Consider the following 18,079-nt stretch of genomic DNA (forward strand, 5'->3'; position numbering starts at 1 on the left):
CTTGGGCTAAAAGGTTGAAAGGGATAAATGTTAGAGCTGCATGCCTAAAACTGAGATGGGGGGGGGGGAGTGGAGATAAATTTTCTAAGCTCTATGTCTAAGTTACAAAAATAATTGATTTCGGATATTTCTACAGGTTCATCTTTGATTTCTTGAAAAGAATGGACCGTAGTTCCAGAAAACCTTGATTCCTGATCCCATTTGTGCCATTGTCTTGCGGTCTGATTTTGGAAAAGTTAGTGAACCTCTCTGGGTTTTGGATTTGTTAGAACAGAGAAAGCATGTTTATTGTCCATGCACTTCTGTGCCATTATCAGGAGCAAGTAAAACACTCCATGTGCAACAGACAGTGCTGTCAGTGATACATGTTGACTCATTCCAAATTGTGGTCCTCTTGGAGGTGCCATCGCCTCTTCTCCATTCTCTGCTAGGGTTCTGGGCAAGAGTCACCCACACTCGTGAGGTGTGAAAGGGAAGGAGAGGCCATTACTCTCGAGTGGCAGGAGAAAGCAGACAGGAGCATAGTAGGGAATCCAGACAAAGACCCAGGAATCATACGCCTCACACCCCAAACAGCTGAGATCAATGGTGGCTGTTCATGGAGAATTTGACATTCGTGCACAGTGTCTTCCTGGTGAGCCCCACAATTCACCTCCTCTAGCAGAAGGTTCTCTGCCCTTCCCCATGGCTGCTGAAGCCTCAGAGCCCTTGCTCCTAGTAGTCGCTGGATGGACTTCTGTTTTTCTGAGTGAACCCCTGTTGATGCATGACCATAAAATTTTCTTCCTTTTGAATCCGGCCCATAATCCTGAACAGCAGGAGGAGAAGTCATCTATTTTCAAAGGATACGAGGTCCTCGGTGACTTCCATTTCTGGCCATATAGTGGAGTCATGGCCTGAAAAATACTTCTTTCGTTATAAGAAAGACAAGTAAAATATTGAACAAAGCTTGTCTTTTATTTTTTTTTTAATCTTTTTAAGTACTTGGCTTACAGATAAGAACATAATGGAAATTCCCAAAAGCCAAAATAAGCAGATGAAGAGATAACAAAAGTAGTGAAGTAAGGACAATATTTGAAGAGATAACCACTAATGATTTTCCAGAAATTATGAAAACTGATCCTCAGAGTCAAGACATGCAAGATTTTATATATACACACATAAATGTCCCCACGGAACTAAGGGAAGACAAAGACCACTCTCATCTAGGTACTCGTGTGACACTGTAGACATCTGAGACAAAAAGGAGACCCTAAATGCAGTCAGATTCATAGAGTAGATTTTCTAAACAACCACAGTCTCATGGCTGCAGGTTCTGAATCTGCAGATTCAATCAATTGCTGATTAGAAATATTTGAAAAAGAAATTTGCATCTGTACTGACTTGTCCATTTTCCCTTATCAATGTTTTCTAAACAATGTACAGATCTGTGCATTGTTTCCTATTGTTGATGGACCTTTATTTATTTATATGTGGTGCTGAAAATTGAACCCAGTGCCTCACACATGCTGGGCAAGTGCTCTATCACTGAGCCACATCCCCAGCTACGAACAACTATTTGCACAACATTGACAGGACATGAGATGCTATAAGTAATCTAGAGATGACTTCAAGAGTATGATGTGCATATGTTCTATGCAAATACGGCTGTTTTGTATAAAGGACTGAAGATCTGTAGATTTTGATAGGGGAGGCATCCTGGGACCAAATCCCCCATGATACCTAAAGACCACGGTAGTGTCAGATTGAGGGTTGAATTCTCAGTGGCAACAAAGCCAGGAGATGGAATAATTGCTTCAAGGTGCTGAGAATAAAACTTCAAACTGTCAATCTGTTACTCCCTGAAAGAATCTTCTAAAATAGAAGATAAATTTCTGTCACTAGGGAAATTTTCTAAAGGTCCACTTTGGGAAGAAATGTAATTTTCGAAGTGACGGTAAGCCCCTCGTCCAACTTGTAGTGATTAAAACCCCCAAACTAAAACTAAAATGAATTAAAGTACTAGATGGAAACATTGTAAATTGGGAGGGGGGGGGACTTGGGGCTGAGGCATCCCAGGAGTTATTGCAGCCAGTAACATAGTCAGACTGGGGAAGGGCCTTATGGATGGTCAGAATGCATTTGGGGAGATACACATTTATAAAATACTCATTTTAAAGGGATTAAGTGAAAGGAAGGAGGGAAACCGAATAATCCACATTATTCATCTCGTTTTTAGGGACAGGATCCCGGTTCTCTGAGGCTTATTCCCAGGCTGTTATTTAGTAATTCTGATTGCGACTGTGGATGAATTTGGTGGATTGTTCTTTCTGATCCTGGAAGCTGTCCCCTGGAGGAGAGGCCCTCAGGGCTTCTGGCAATTAAGAAAAAGCTCTTGTTTATGACATTATCGCTGGAGGTGATCAAAGGGCCTGCCTTCCTGCTGGGTACTGTGACAATTAGCTATACATTTGTATTTCTCTATATTCTGATGCATTATTAAAGTTTTGGGGTTGGGTGTTAGTGGCCCTAGGATTACTTGATTGACTTCTTGGCCGTTACCATCAGCAAAGAAGGTGTACACAAAAAAACCCAGAGTCACCCAGGGTTTCTTGTGAGGAGCATCCTGGATTGTGGGTTCTGTTGTTAAACTGGGATTCTCCCCATGAAAGATTTAACCTAAACTTAATTCTCAAGTCCTCTGTCCCCCAGCCTACACCAGTTGCCCAAATTCCTGATGAGAAGACTCTGTATACAGAGGTGCCTTGAATCCCACCCCAAACCCTTCTATTCCTGCAAATTAGATCAGGCCATCTTGTTCCTATACCTTGAGACCGCTCTGGAAGCAGGATGGCTTCAGCTTCCATTCTTCACTTTCTGCATACAGAAGCAAAGTAGATAAGGAGTCACTGGCCCCATTCCACTGAGAATAAAACATAAACTCCCAGCAGCCAACTGGGCTAATAAACCTGGTTTATCAAGTTTAATGCCACAGACTCAGGCCGAAGTTCTCTCTTCTAAATTCTAGCTGCTCCTGGCTCTCCTCTGTTCCTGCAAACCTCAAAGCTCTTTCCTACACCAGAACCTCTGCACATGCTGTCCTTCTTGCCTGGAAGGCCCCCCACCTGCTCTTCCATGGTTCTTGTCTGTCAAGACTCAGCTTAAATATGGCCTTCTCAAATGGCCTTCCTTGACCATCTGCCATAGTTAGTCCCACCCATATGATAATGGCAAGGGCAGAGGCCATATTTGCTCTCCTTTTCACCCACAGCACCTGCACATTACAGGTGCTTCACAAAGATGGTTATCCAAGAGAATGAGCAAAGACTTCTCTTATTCTCATAGCTTATCTGTGCCCTTGACAGATCCCAGTGAATCTGAACCATAGGAGCATTGAAGGTCAGGGAAAGTCCTTAGCAGCCCTGTGTGAGAAGCTGTGGGTGACACATATATGCTTTGAAAATCTGGGATATGCACTGTAGAAAAAGTTACAAAAGAGGAAAGCTCTATAGAGTTTTCTGGTGCCTTAAAATATCTATGGGACTTTGGGTAGTTATATCTGAGACGTGTAGTAAGTTAGTGACTGATTTATGTCTAAGGAAATTCAGAGTTGTAGCAATCACATCTATCTCGTTGAAGGAGGAATCGGGTGTGCTGTGGGCTGCGGCTCACAGGTGGATTCTCTCTGGCAGATACTTCCAGGATGACAATCTCCACCGTCAGGTGTTACTTGGGTAACTGTGCATCCTTGGAGCCAAGGACCACTCAAAAAGCCATTGAATCAGGGAACAATAGTGGCAGAGACTGATATTAAGAAGACGGATGAGGAAATGGTGGTGGAGGTGACCAAATGAAAGAGAAAGGGTGGGAGAAATGGTGGGAGGTAGAAGCAGCTTCTTTTTGTCTCTGTGAAAGTGTTCGAGGGGTCACTTTCCCTCCTTCCATCATTGCCAGGAGAGATGCTTGACATAGCAACCAAGGGCTTCTGTGGGTAAAGTGGCCACTAATGGGGGCATTCGGCTTGTGTGTAAAGTGACCCTGGGGAGCCTTGAACAAGAAACTCCACAAGTAAAGACACAGCTGGTTCTTTGGTGGCAGCCATGGAACCGAATGTTTTATCGTTCCATAGCAATCAAGGACCCTCTTATGTTGAGATCACCTTTGAAAAACAAGCCTCATAAAAGCAGGGGAGATTTTGGCATTTCGTTTCCCTTTTAAGAAACAGATTTTACAAGTGAAAATTCAGATCTGGAAGCTGAAACACACGCAAACAAAACAAAAACAAAAGATAAAAACCCCCTCCTGCTCATTTTCTTTGTCTTCTGAGTTTGGAAACCCAAAACTGTATGATGACTTCAGAGGGGTATTCCAGAGAGCTCTCCGGGGCACACCACCCCTCAGGAGCAAAGACGTGTGTGTTTACGAGTTTATGCATGAACTCGTAAAAAACAACATTTCTGTTTTTGATTATGTTGTTTGTTTGATTCTCTGATGAGAAGGAATCTTGTCATCTTTGGAGAAATTTCGTTTTGTTTTTCCTAAGAAGACCATGAAAAGGAAGTGTGCCCGAGTCCTCGGTGACAGGGGGTTTGGGTCAATGCTCCAGGCATGCGCTCTCAGGAGTGTGGAGGGTTCTGAGCAGCACCAATCTGTTCTGCACGTGGGTTCCCAGATTTTATATGAACAAACCTAAGATTTCTGCTCTCCTTTGTGATTTGTGGAACAGATAATGGTGGCAACCCTGGAGATGTCCCCCAGAGTCCTGCTCCAGGCTCTGTGTCTAAGAACACTACAGACAGCAGGTTGAACCCCAAAGGTCCAGAGGAGTGGGCAAGGGATGCAGGACTCAGCCTGGGAGGAAGGACAAACCATTTGGGAATTCAAGGAGTTTGCAACAGTTTGCTTGTCCGTTGTTCATCCAGTGTGTGTGCTGCTTATGTCTTCAACTTGGGTGTGTGCTGTGACTAAAAGATATAACCACATCTGTAGAGGAGAAAAGGTTTATTTGAGGGTTCACAGCTTCCAGAGGTCTTAGTCCATAGAAGGCCAGAGAGTGTGGCAGAGGGAAGCAGCTCCCTTAGTGATCAGGAAGCAGAGACTCCACCCTCCAGATACAAATACCTACCCCAAGCCACGCCCCAATTCCCAGCTCCCCGTCCACGCCCACCACTGCAGTTACCACTGGGTTAATCCCTATCAGGAGATTAAATCACCTGATAGGGGTTAAGACTCTCATAACCCCATCATTTCTCCTCTGAACTGTCTCGCACTGTCTCACCTGTGAGCTTTTGGGGGACACCTCATATCCAAACCATAACATGGGACACTTGTGGCCACATCGTCCTTGAAATGACCTCTTTCCATCTCTTAATTCCGCGCTTTCTCTCTGCTTTGGTCAGTTTCCTCCACAAAATGCTCTTCTTTTGCTCGCCCTGTAAATCAGGAGCACCCAACCAAGATAGGTGTTGTTCTCCAGAAGACTTTCACCAATGTCTGCAGACAGTCGTCACTGGTGCAACCAGGGGGGAGGGTTGGGCACGGTTGCCACTGGCGTCTAGTGGGTAGAAGCCCAGGATGCTGCTAAATACCCTACAATGCACAGCACCACCCTCCAGCACAGGGAATGATCTGTTCTAAAATGTCGATGGTGCCGATGTTCAGAAACCCTGACGTAGTGCTGGCGGTCCGCAGTGTGTACCCCCAGATCCTTTATGCTTCCACTCATTCTCACACTCTCTCCAAGTCGTCTTCTCTTCTGACCCTTAGAAATGGTCTATCTATGAATGTAATTCCAGTGACTCAGGAGGCTGAGGCAAGAGGATTGCAAGTTCAAGGCAGCCAGCCTCAGCAACTTAGCAAGGTCCTAAGTAACTTAGTGAGACCCTGTCTCAAAATAAAAAAGGCTAGTAATGTGGTTCAGTGGCTAAGAGTGCCTGGGTTCAATATCCAGTTACCCCCCCCCACCACCACCACCAAAAAAAAGAGGATATATCTACACTCTGACTCCCCAATCCCTGGCTCCAGGTAGATTTCTCTTCTGAGTGCCAAATTCATTTATCTGCCACTTTCCTGGACATCTTTAGTTTGAGATCCTAACCACAGACCTTATTTCATTTTTTCCCCTTCACTGTTGTTGGTTTGGGTTAGAATTTTCATGAAGAAAAAGTGTTCATAATTGAAAAAGTCCCTGTGATACGTAATTAACTAAAATCCATGTTTATTTTGTAATAACAAAATACAACTTGGTGACACAGTATGAGATTGATCAGACCTGGCTTTAGGAGACCAATAAAAAGGATTGCAGAAATGACCTTTTGGACCCAGTGAGCCCTGCGAAAGGGGAGGAGCTCTTGGAGTTGAGCAAAGGCTTGTTTTCTTTGGTTGCTCCTACTGCTGCCTCACATTGTTCAGATTCTCCACTACATAATTGTTTAGGACCAGCCTGGTCCTAGAGTGACACAGCATAAAGTTAAGTTTCAGTTCATTAATACTTCTTTGACGACAAAGACGATACTTTACATGCTTTTCAACTGGTGATACTACTGAATCAAAACCCTTCTTTGGAGATATTTGATGGATATTGAATGAGAGCATTTCCTAGGAAAAGTTCCCCTTATCTTTTGTCTCACTCCAGCCATTTCCTGCTCCATTGACAAGACCCCCACAGTGAGAGCATGTGTCCCCCCCACCACAGTAACCCTGAATCAGCTGATTATAACCACCAGTGAGCAATTGCCTCTCTCTCTCTCTCTCTCTCTCTCTCTTTTGATACTGGGGATTAAACTCAGTGCTTTTTTTGTATTTTATTTAGAGATGACAGGATCTCACTGAGTTGCTTAGCACCTCCCTAAATTGCTGAGGTTGGCTTTGAACTTGTGATCCTCCTGTCTCAGCCTCCTGAGCAGCTGGGATTACGGGCTTGCGCCACCATGCCCAGCAGCAACTGCCATTCCTGCAGAGCAGCTGGAGAACCCCTGTAGAGCCTGCAGATCAGCCAGGGAGAGGAAGCAGGAAAGAGAAATTGTGGAAACTAGTCTCTCCTGGAGGGTTTGAAACTTTGGTCCGGAGCTCCAAGCTTGTGTTTAGAGCGGGCTATCCTGAGTCACTGTCATCTCTCAGGGAAACCAGCTGTCTACACATCTGAGCTCTTCACGGACATGAGGATGAGATATCTGGAGAGAAACGGATGGTGCCTTAAGACCAAAGCCAGGGCAAACCCCGGCGCTCCCTGCACTTCCTCTTTGGAGAAAAGAACAGTCTCCTCGCTACAAGTTGGAGCAGCTTTCTTCAGAGCTGCCCCTCTGTCTCTGTCTTTAAATCAAGTCTCTGCGTGGAGCCAGGCCAGCACACGTGGAGGAGGATCGCATGATGAAGGGGGAGGGTACCCAAAGCTGGAGGTGGGGAGGGAGTTGTCTCTCCTGGCCCAGCCTCAGAATGGAGGCCTTCAGGCCAGGGAATCCCAAGATGGACATAGGGCACTCTGCTGGCTGCATAGCCTCCCAGGTCCCTCAGGGCTGTCAGCTCCTCTGTAGTGACACCATTTTGGGGGTCCACTGTTCAGTTGTCATGGTTGGGGCACCGTTGGTGGTTCCCAGGAGTCACAGTTACTCAGAAGTTTCCCTGTAACCTCCCTGTAAGACAGATGCTTCATCTTTAGCCACAAGAAAGGGCAAAGATGACCATCTGGGATGGAGATTGATTCTGTGACCCTGCCATCCTGGATGTGACCTGACGTGTGGCTGCCGCTGTCACAGGACCGGGTCCCAGTTGGCTTCCGGGGCTATGCAGAGGACCTCTTTCCCTTCTGCTCCATTTTTGTTTCATGGACTCTCACATCAATGCCACTAATTCTTTAAGTGGCCCGAGTAGGTGAAGCTCTGTGCTGGGCACTGGAGAGAAAGTGGTGACAGCCCCAGGCCTAGAGTTCCTTCTGTCTTGGAAGATATTTAGTAATTAACAGGCGGATGTCTTGGTGTGACATGAAGGAAATGGCCAGAGACACAGAACACTTGCTGGAGGTCAAGGAGCCTCACACAGTGGGGTGGGGTGGGGTGGGGGAGATAATTGACTTATCAGTGGTGAAGGAGGGAGTGGCATCTTCAGGGGGACTGCAGAGCAATCCGAAGGTGGGGGAGGAGAAGCAGGCAGGAAGCCAGGGAGCAGAGGAAACTTAAAATTTCTCCATGCATTGGCCTCTGCCAGCTCCAGTGGATCACACCTGCACACCAGGCTTTCAACAGAGAACAAGATCTCCACTGGTGTCCAATTAACCATTGGAACCCAAATATTGGTGGAGAGGATCCTGCTTATGGAGTCCGACTGCTGTTCTGATCAAAGAGGGCCACATTATTTTAAAATCTCATCTCCTTGACGGCAGTGTCCCCTTCTCTCGATGGGGTTTTATTATGTGGTTTTTAGTTGATGGAATCTAGAACTCTGGACTTTGTTGAAATCGCTATACTTCAGTGTCCCCTAGAAGCAATACAATGGCATAAATTTCTTTCTGACCTATTTACTGCAGGAAAAACTTTGTTTTCTCTAAGAGAAAAAAGAAATTTAAAAAGGAGATTTGTCCATTTCATCTGTTTTGACTTTGGCTTTCTGGAAACATATGGCTAAACTTGAGTCTCCATAATAGCAGACCTATAAATCTTTGGTTGGTAGAATCGTGTTTCAGTGTCCTCCTGAGTCTTAATTTTCTTTTATATATTCTTGTGTGAATGTGTGAAAGGTATCTTTTATGGAAAGGTATGTCGAAGGCGTACAGGACTACCTTAAAGAATCAAGTTAAAATGAAAAAGTGGGAAGGATTCTAGGGGAGGAGACATTGTAACAGCAGGATAATGATGGGATCAAGTTTGAACAGGAGTGAGGGAGGGGTGTTGAGGTGCAGTGGGCAGTAGACAGACAGATTAGGAAGGAGTGTAGAGAGCGGATGGAGGCAATAAGGATCCATGGAAGGTTTTTGAGCAGGGGAGTAGCAACAGGTGACTTTTTTAGAAGGTTGGCCTGATTGTAGTGTACCAAAATATGCATCTGATTGATAAAAAGCTCAGAAGTTGAAACTCAGGTAGATGAAAGCGTATGAGGCCATGGAGAGTGTTTTGGAGAAGAGCAAATGAAGAGAAATAAAGGTATAAGTCAAAGATTATGGGTGGGTAGGATGTTATTGCTAGAGAGAGCTCAATTAGGTAAAGGGTTCGGACACATTGGAAGAGTGAATAAAGAGGAAGGAGACCATAAGAGGCAGATATAGTCCTGTTTGGAGGGTCCTAAAATCCCAAATCTTTCTTGTATTTCATCCTGAATGAGATGGAACCCAAATAGTCACTTTTTTTTTTTTTAAACTAGGCTTGACTCTTTCAAAACCAACTAGCTTCCCAATTGAAAAAGAATGATGCGGGCTGGGGCTATAGCTCAGTGGTAGAGTGCCTGCCTCAGCACCACATAAAAATAAAGAAAGAAAGAAAGTGTCCATCTACAACGAAGACAAATAAAATAATAACAACAAAAGAAAGAATGATGCTTGGAGATGTTGGTCAAACTACATGTTAACCCAAATGACAACAGTTAGCAAATAAAAAATCACTTAAAATCTCTCCAGAAGATTTGCGGAGTTACAATGTAACCACCAGTTCAATTCATATACAAGTTCATAAATGATAGTATATGTTCCTCCTTGGCCCAGTGGACCATTCATACCTCTTTCGAGGTCAATAAAGACAATTCCCTTTTCCTTCAAGGTTTTATTATGAAAATTTTCCAACATAAAGCAAGGATGAAAGCATTTTACAGTGAGCACCTGTTGTCGTGTACCACTTAGATTCCACAATTAATAGTTGACTTTTTCTGCTTAGCATAAATATGTCCACCTGTCTGTGCCTGCATTCACCTTATTTTTGGTGCATTTCAGAGTGAAGTATAGTAAACATTCTTACTCTTGGTGTACATAAGATAGTTGGTTTTTAACTTCTGCTAGCAGGCTGGGCAACCTGGCTCAGCCCACCTAGGTGGATCTGGAGATCAAAGAGAAGCCTGCCTGTGGCTCTTTCTGTGGGTGTTTATCTCCCTCTCCCTCCACCCCAGGCATTTCACCACTGACTCTTTAATTACAGTGGTGGAGCTGCCAGTGAGTTCCTAGAAAGTGGAATAGAAATTGTTTGCAAATTCAGTCATCTGAAAACTTGTGATTGAAAAACACTCCTGCAGATAGCAAAGGTGGATGTTTTTGTGTTTGTTTTGAAGCTCCCTAGAAATATAAGCTCTATGGCCCATAGGTACATTTCCGAATTTACCTATATGAGATTCATGTAAATAGAAATTGTTCCTTTTACAGGATAAGAAACCTAGAGAATATAGATAGTTTCTGTTTTAGATATAAAATACTTCTGGAAGTGTGTCCAAGACCTTCGCTATTGTCTTATAGGGAGTTAGAGGCAGAAAGTGAGGTGTGGGGGGATGTAGAGAGAGGGAGATTATTTGTGGTAGCACGGAAACCAGGGATTTCATTGCTAGAATTTAAGGAGCAACTATTACTCCAAGTCTTTACTGCATGCAGTTTTTAAACTTAAGGGACGCTCCCGCAGTGTAACAAGAAGCCTGGGTATAATGACACTCTATCAAGATTGTGTTTCCTCCATTTCCACGTTTGTTTTCTTTGTATTTAAAACTGTAATTGATGTTTTAATGATGTGTTGGTCTCTGCAGAGCTTCTGTGATGGCTCTTCTTTTGAATTAAAAAAGAAGATACATCTAATGCATTATAAACCCTGCCAGCGCACCCCATGTTAATTGTGGTCGGCAAAGCCCCAAATCTTCCTCTGCGTGCCCAGATGAGATCTTGTCAGTACATTAAAACTTCATTAAAAAATATCTGTCTGTTAGTACCATGAACAATCCAAAGGCATTCTCTTAGAAACTTGAAGGAATGGACCTCAGCTGGGGAAAGCCAGTATCAGGAACTAATTCTCAGATCCACATGTTGCCTCAACAGAGGGAAGAACAAGAAGATCGAGGCACATAGGAAGTGGGCAATATTATGTGAGGCACACAGGAAGTGGACAGTATTATGTGAGGCACACAGGAAGTGGACAGTATTATGGCAGGGCATTCAAGAAGGAAGCCCTTTGATGATTGGCCTGTGTGGCAATTGCAGTCAAGTCAACGAGAGAGAGAGAGAGAGAGAGAGAGAGAGAGAGAGAGAGAGAGCTTGGTGGTAAAATGTAACAGAGGAAGGAAGCAGGGATTATATTTTTAAACGTTGTCATGGGATTTGTAAAATGTGTCAGCTTCTTGAATTTCTTTCACTGGTGGAAATTAAGTGCTCCTAGAAGGAGTGTGACCTCCCCTCTTTAGGGATCCAGTCTTTGGAGCTTCCATGACTTGTGGCTTCACACATGATCTCGGTGACACAGGCTTGCCCCTTTCTCAGGAGTCAGGCCAAATGCTTCCACTCCAAGTTTGGCCTCATATGCAGGGAAATTGTTTATAAAAGCTACTTATCTCCTGCTATGGGGTGAGTAGAAACAAGTTCTTAAATCATTATCATTACTTTCCAAGTTGCCACTCACTCATGCAAGCTTTTAAGAATGTTTTCTGGGCTGAGCATTTAGTAATGCTCTCCAAGGCTATTTTGCCACCAGAGAATCTCAAGTACAATTATTTTGCTAATACTTAAATCAATGCTTGTGGTTCTGTCTTCAAGATATTCAGTTAAAAGTGGAAATTATACAAAGGCTGGAAGGGGAAGGGACAACAGGGGGGGGGGTAATGGATGGGGAAAGAACATGGCTGTCCTTCTGACCAATGCACTTGAAAGGAGACACTTAGAGCAAGTCCCCCTAAACAGAAACTTCATTGCTCTGTTTACATGTGCTATTGTTTCAGCCCTGGGTGCTTTGTTTACTTTGAAAGGAAATATTTTACCCCCTCTGAGATAATTAATTTTTGTCAGTTTCACTGTTTATAAGGGAAACTGAGAAACTGTTAATTGAAATACAGAGTGAGTCACTGTTTTCCGTAATTTTTGGCAGCATGCTAATTTGTGTCAATCCCAGCCTAATTATTAGATTTTTTGGAAGCAGAAAGCATATTTGATTTTTCTCTTACTGATTTTTTCCCCCTTCCTTTTTTTGGAATATAATATGCTATCTAACAAAGGTTATATAACTGATGTCAATGTGTGGTGGAAATTCAAGTACATTTGAAATTCCGGGAGGTTCCTCGGTCCTTCTTGGCACCTTACGGCAGCTCAATATTTAGAAAGTTCACAGAATGGGGTCTTCCTGTCTCCCAGGCCCACCCTGCCCCCACCAGAAAATGTGGTTCTTCTAAAGACCTTCCGGCTAGTGTGAAGCCACCGCCTATGGCCCATCACTAATGACATCACCCAAGTCCATTTCCCAGAAGCCGTCAGGGGGAATTCATTTGGAAATCCAATTGAATGTCACATACAAAGGGCAGACTCCTTGAAGAGGTGACCAGCCATGCATTCCCAAGTTGTTTATTGTAAAAGCATTAATCACCACAGACTCATTTGCTCCTAAAGCAAACAGGCTACATTATTCCACCGGAATCCTGTTCCAGATGATCATTAATGTCGAGAACAGGGAGCTGCTGATTGTGGGCGAGGTTAATAAAATCTGTCAGATCAGTGGTCAGCATAATGGGCCTGTTAATGGCTCTTAATAGCCGAGGCTTCCTTCTGGCTGCAGAGAGCGCACACAGGCAGAGAGGCAGATGGCTGTGCCGCGTACACAGTGCTGTCTCTCGCCTCTTGAGGGTGGCCCCTGGATAAAGGGAACATGGAAATCAGTCACTGAAGTGCCCTCAACCCCCATGGGAGGAAGCCCCCACGATTGCCCAGGAGGACAGTCCCACAGTCCAGCAGCGAGCACATGGCCGCCTCTTGCAAACCACGGGTCAGCGGACACCCAGCCACCTGAACAGACACTATCCCAGACCCTTGGCCTTGACCCCCTGGGCCCACCAGTGAGATGCAGAATGGCAGTCACACTGATAATAGTGACAACCACAGTGAATGTCACTGGAGGCTCTCAGGGGCCCATGACTAAGTACTTGGCAGGCCTGTGCCCCGGTCCTCCTAGCACTGCCCTGAAGCTGAAGGTCGGGGGAAGGTCGGAGGTAGCTAGTAACTAGCCCAAGGTTAGGTTTGGAAGCTTGTGTCCCCAAACCACCGGTGCTCCTTTGTTGGAGGAGGACACAGATGAGCAGCAGCCTAAACTCAGACCAAAGAAGGACACGAACAATGGGCCTGGACATCCAGTGGTCGACGTGTTTGGGACCAAGCTTGGGCCGAACAGCCATGTTTGTCAGCAATGTTGTCCCACTGGGATTTGTTACTAAAATGTGGGTCCCAGTTGTTCTGTGTCACCCTCCAGGAAGTCTTCTCTCCCCAGTGATGGCCACCCCCTTCTCTACCCCCAAGAATGAATCTTTCTTGCCCCACCCCTGCCCCATCAAAACTTGTCATATTTCTTGTCATCAGAGGGTCATACTGATGATCTAACGGTGCCCTAGCTAGCTTGTCTGGGCTGGGAGGAACCTACTCCTTGGGAATGCCTCCTGAGCACCAGACTCATGGCACCTGGTGGTAAAGAGTGCCTGGAGCCGAGGACTGTTGTTCCAAATACGTGGAATGAGAACCCAGTGACATTCCTGAGCTCTAAGCACTGCTGTGATCAGGCCAGCTACCTGGAGGCTCAGGATCAGGAGTGGAATGGAGCTGGAAAGCAGACGCTTTATATGCAAGAAGCTGCCAAGACTGTGGAAATTGGGGTGCAGGAATGAAAGAGGAATAATAACTGTGACTCTGAAAAACAGAACGTTCTAACACGATTGGAAATTGCCAATAAGTACAGAATGTGGCCAGAGGGGTTTGTGCATGTTTTCAGTAAATGAAAGGGCATTGCAATGTCTCCAGTGACCCTTCCCAGATGAGTTTCCAAAGCCAAGAAGGGGTGAGCTTCAGTAGTCTCCACAAACACCACCCCTCCTAAGGTGGATCCCTGGCTTATGTCATTTTTACAAGTCTAGTTTTAAAAGTTTGGAAGATGTGAGAAAACAGATGGTTATAACTAGGGGTGATGCAGGGAAGGGGGGCCGTGGAAGGTTACCCAGGGAGATGTATGCACACCCCACAATACCTAGCGCCCTCAGCAGGATTGAGCTCAGTCACATGGTGCTGCGTGCAATGGGGAATACAGAGAGGTAAGATGTGTTTCCTGTCCCCAGAACTTGTGGATCTGCACCCCGAGTGCCAGACTGCAGGGTGCAGGATATCATGGCAGCAGAACTGAGTGAGAGAAACTAGCATGGGGAGAATTCAGAAGCATCATCCTGGGAGATTTCGTTAGCCACAAAGAACAGAGAGGATCAGAAAACAGAGAGAGAAGATAAGGTCCACACAGAGAGAGGGTCACCCAGTTCTACCATCATACTCTGAGCCGTGCAGTCTGGCACTTGGGGTGCAAATTCACAAGCTCTGGGGACAGGGAACATGTCTTACCCCTCTGTGCCCCCTATTGCATGTAGCAACACGTGACTGAGTTTAGTCCTACCTGGAGCACTGTTGGAAGTGGGGGAAATAGGCTAAGTACAATGGAGAATGAGGGCCTGGTTCCTGTGAAGGTTAAATGTGTGTGTGTGTGTGTGTGTGTGTGTGTGAGAGAGAGAGAGAGAGAGAGAGAGAGAGAGAGAGCATGTGCATGGGACGTTGTATATTTGAAAGAATGTATGAGTGTGTGTGTGCTTGTGTTTTCATGTATAGGTGTGTGTGTGTGTGCACACATGTGTGTATTTGCATGTGTGTGTTAGAAGAGGATGGCAGTGGCAGTGGGCAGTGAGCAGGGCCGTTAAGCAGTGGTCAGTGAGCAGGGCCATTAAGGTTGATGACACATTATAAAGAGCCTTGGTAGCCAGACAGAGGAGTTTAGATCAATATGGTAGCGAATAGGGAGACACTGTAGGTCCTTGGGCCACCAAGGAGCATGATCTAAACCTGTTGTGGAAAGTCCAGCCTTCAGTGTGGGAGTGGGCAGACTAGAGAAGGAGGAGAGGATCATGGGTACCTTGGGCAGCAGGACACCCTCATGATCTGCCGTCTTTTCTCCTCCAGCACACGTTCATATTGCCCTTCTCGCTGCTTGAAGTCATCCTCAGGCCACATCACTATCCATCCAAGAAGACAGGAATCACGTTGTTGGCTGCTGGCACTGTTGCTTACACTGCCAGGTAAGAACTGCACAGAGAAAGTCACCTGACGCTTGCTCAGGACCTTCTGGAATATTCCACAAAAGCGTACCATTCTGTCAGAGTCTTTATGTTGGTTTAAAGGGGGGTTGACCATGTTTCAGCTTCCAGGTAAGAAGAATTCTTGTCGCTTGATTCCAACACCTGTGGCCTGCTCACGTGCACAGGAATGAATGTGCAGGTGTGAGCGCAAACATGGCGAGTCACGACTTCCTCTCACTCCCTCAGGAAAAATTAATCTTTCCAAAGCCACACATGTTGATTTCCCAAGAAAACGTTTTGTCTTTGGTTCCATTTGGAATTAAAATATTTGGGTGGCTGAATGATCTGAGGCCTCTAAATACTTTCCACCTAAAAAGGCATTTGACAGGTGGAGTGTGTTTTGGCCCTTCCTGGGGCCTGGTCATGGTGGGTTTATTTGCATCCACATCTGCCATTGGAGCACCTGGAGGGCCTGGGACGATTGCCAGGGTCCTGCAGAATGGCCTCACGGGAGGCTGGGGAGAATCAAGTAGCTGGCCTAGATTTCATCATTCAGCCACCTGGTGACGTGACACTCAGAACTGCTGCCCCAGTCTGTAATCAGGGAATGTGCCTGACCTCCACCTCGTGACAGGCAAGCTCCCTTGCTGCTCTTCCCGTCCAGCTGCAAGCTCCTACCAGAGGGACCACACCAAGTACGAGACCTGCAGACTGGAGGATGATCCTGTTCCTCTCTAGGCTCGCATAAGCTCTTCCCATATGTCCATCTGGATAACCTCTCAGTCTCTGTACAGGGAGTGAGTTCATCCAGTGCAGTTATGTCAGGGATGGAAGCTTTGAGAGAAGAAGCAGGAGAAAGAGGGGGGGAGCCTATGCCCAACAATGCGGGTTCCAACAGCACCTACCTGGTGGATTTCCGCAGACTTTGCTTTAGAGCAAATAAGCTTGGCACTCATAACTCAGGTGCTGGTTTCTCCCTAACGTTCCTGTCCCCTTTCCATGGCTCTTTTCCAGGGATGCCCAAAGTCTTTCTTGCTCTTTCATCTTAACAAAAACACTTGCTAAGGAAATCTCCCTCCAGACCCCAGTGTTTTGACTGCTCTTCAGCCTTGGGAGCCTTTGCATTTTAACAAAAGACATTTTTAGAGAGCAGGGCTTAGGCTGAGGACCAGCACCGTGTTCATGGATTCTGCGGAGAAAAACTTGTGTGCTCCATAGCAATGTCTCACCACAGCATAAGACTGGACTCTGGTAGGGATATGCCTTATTGTTGTCATATGTGACTTAACATCATGGAATAAATTCTTCAATATAGAGGGGACCTGGATTGAGGTTAGAGTATATGCGCATAAAGATATATCTCTCTGTTTTATGTGTTGAAGAGAATGAGAGTGGAAAGCATCCGTTTGTACATTCCATCTTTTGTAGACTTCAATTTTTTTTTACCAAATGCAATTTTCGGAGTTTTGAGTTAGTACCTTTAGCACACTACCTTTTTCTACCTAAGGATTTGAAAGTTGATCATCGACTCACAGATCCAACCTTGATTTTCTTTTCCTCTTGGAGGCCTGAAGAGCACTTATTGTAGTTGCCATAATGATGAAAGGCAGTGCCCAGGGAGTCTTGGCTTGTCAGTACCTGGGCACAAGTTCCTACGATGCAGAGGATCAGGGGTTTGGGGAAGAAGATGCAATGGGGGAGTGGAGTGTGAGCACCTCCAAAGTCCACTCAGTTATTTGTCCATGTTGTGTTGATGCCGAGGATGTGAACAGATACATGTGGTCTGCTGTGTTTAGGGACTGTCTCGGGAAGAGGAGTGTGAACAGACAGTCGGAAGGCAGAGTGGTGAGACCAGCCCTGGGTGCCAGGAATGCTCAGGAATGGTTTTCTAAAGGGAATGGTTTTCCAAACTGAGACCCAAGAGGGAGTAGGAATAAGTCATAAGAGACATGGAAAGACCTTCAGACAGAGGGAAGAGCAGCTCCGTAGAGCCAGGGAATCAGGGGTGCAGCTGAATTGGGGGACAGGGCAAAGCTAGGTCATGAATCACAACAATGGATTTGGACTTTCAAACTATTAAGCAGAGAAGTTAAATGTTGTGGTTTACATAAGAAAAAAATAGATGATTCTGGCTGAAGTGTGGAAATTAGACTGAAGAGGAATAAAGTGGATACGATGTTGGCGTTTGTGGAACTGCAGGGGAGCTGATGGTAGTAACAGATGACAATATTGACCAACCACAAATAAAAGCTGAGTGTGTGAATGGCAGCGGGTGACTTAGAGATCTCCTGGTGTTATGGTTTGGATATGAGGTGTCCCTTGAAAGCTCCTGTATTAATGCAGAAATGTTCAGAGGTAAGATGATCGGATAGAGAGTGGTACACTAAAGAGTCCATCTCAGTTTTAGTGGACTGACTAGGTGATAACTGTGGGTAGCTGGGGCATGGCTGAAGGGAGTGGGTCCCTGGGGGCATACCCTGGAAGGGTACATCTTCTCTGTGGTCCCCTTCTCTCCCCTCTGCTTCCTGGCTACCATGAAGGAAGCAGCCTTCCTCCATCTCTCCTGCCACCATGAAGTTCTATGTCACTCTGGGCCCAGAGCAATGGATTCAGCCAAGTATGGGCTCAACCTCTGGAACCATGAACCAAAATAACTTTCCTTCCTCTAAGTTATTCTTGTCTGGTATTTTGGTCACGGAAATATAAATCTGACTCAATGCACCTGACATTGAAAAATTGGAGCTCCAACAGGTTAGACAACATGTCCAAGGTCATACGGCAGAGGTGGGGGGACGCGCAAACTGGGACCTGGGTCAACGTAAACCGAGGTCTCCTATCTCCAGACTCA

General features: G+C 45.6%; 1 protein-coding gene across 2 annotated transcripts in view; it reads left to right on the top strand.

Annotated features, from left to right (window-relative positions):
* ADTRP (androgen dependent TFPI regulating protein) overlaps positions 1-18,079 on the top strand; it is a 60,227-nt gene that overhangs the window by 25,266 nt on the left and 16,882 nt on the right. For both annotated transcript variants that reach the window (XM_081296403.1, XM_081296404.1), the window contains one exon: positions 15,116-15,231. In XM_081296403.1, coding sequence (XP_081152529.1) covers positions 15,116-15,231 — 116 coding nt within the window. The remainder of the gene's footprint in view (positions 1-15,115; positions 15,232-18,079) is intronic.

The sequence above is a fragment of the Spermophilus citellus genome (assembly GCF_964194105.1).
Source record: "Spermophilus citellus genome assembly, chromosome: 5".
Lineage (NCBI taxonomy): Eukaryota > Metazoa > Chordata > Mammalia > Rodentia > Sciuridae > Spermophilus > Spermophilus citellus.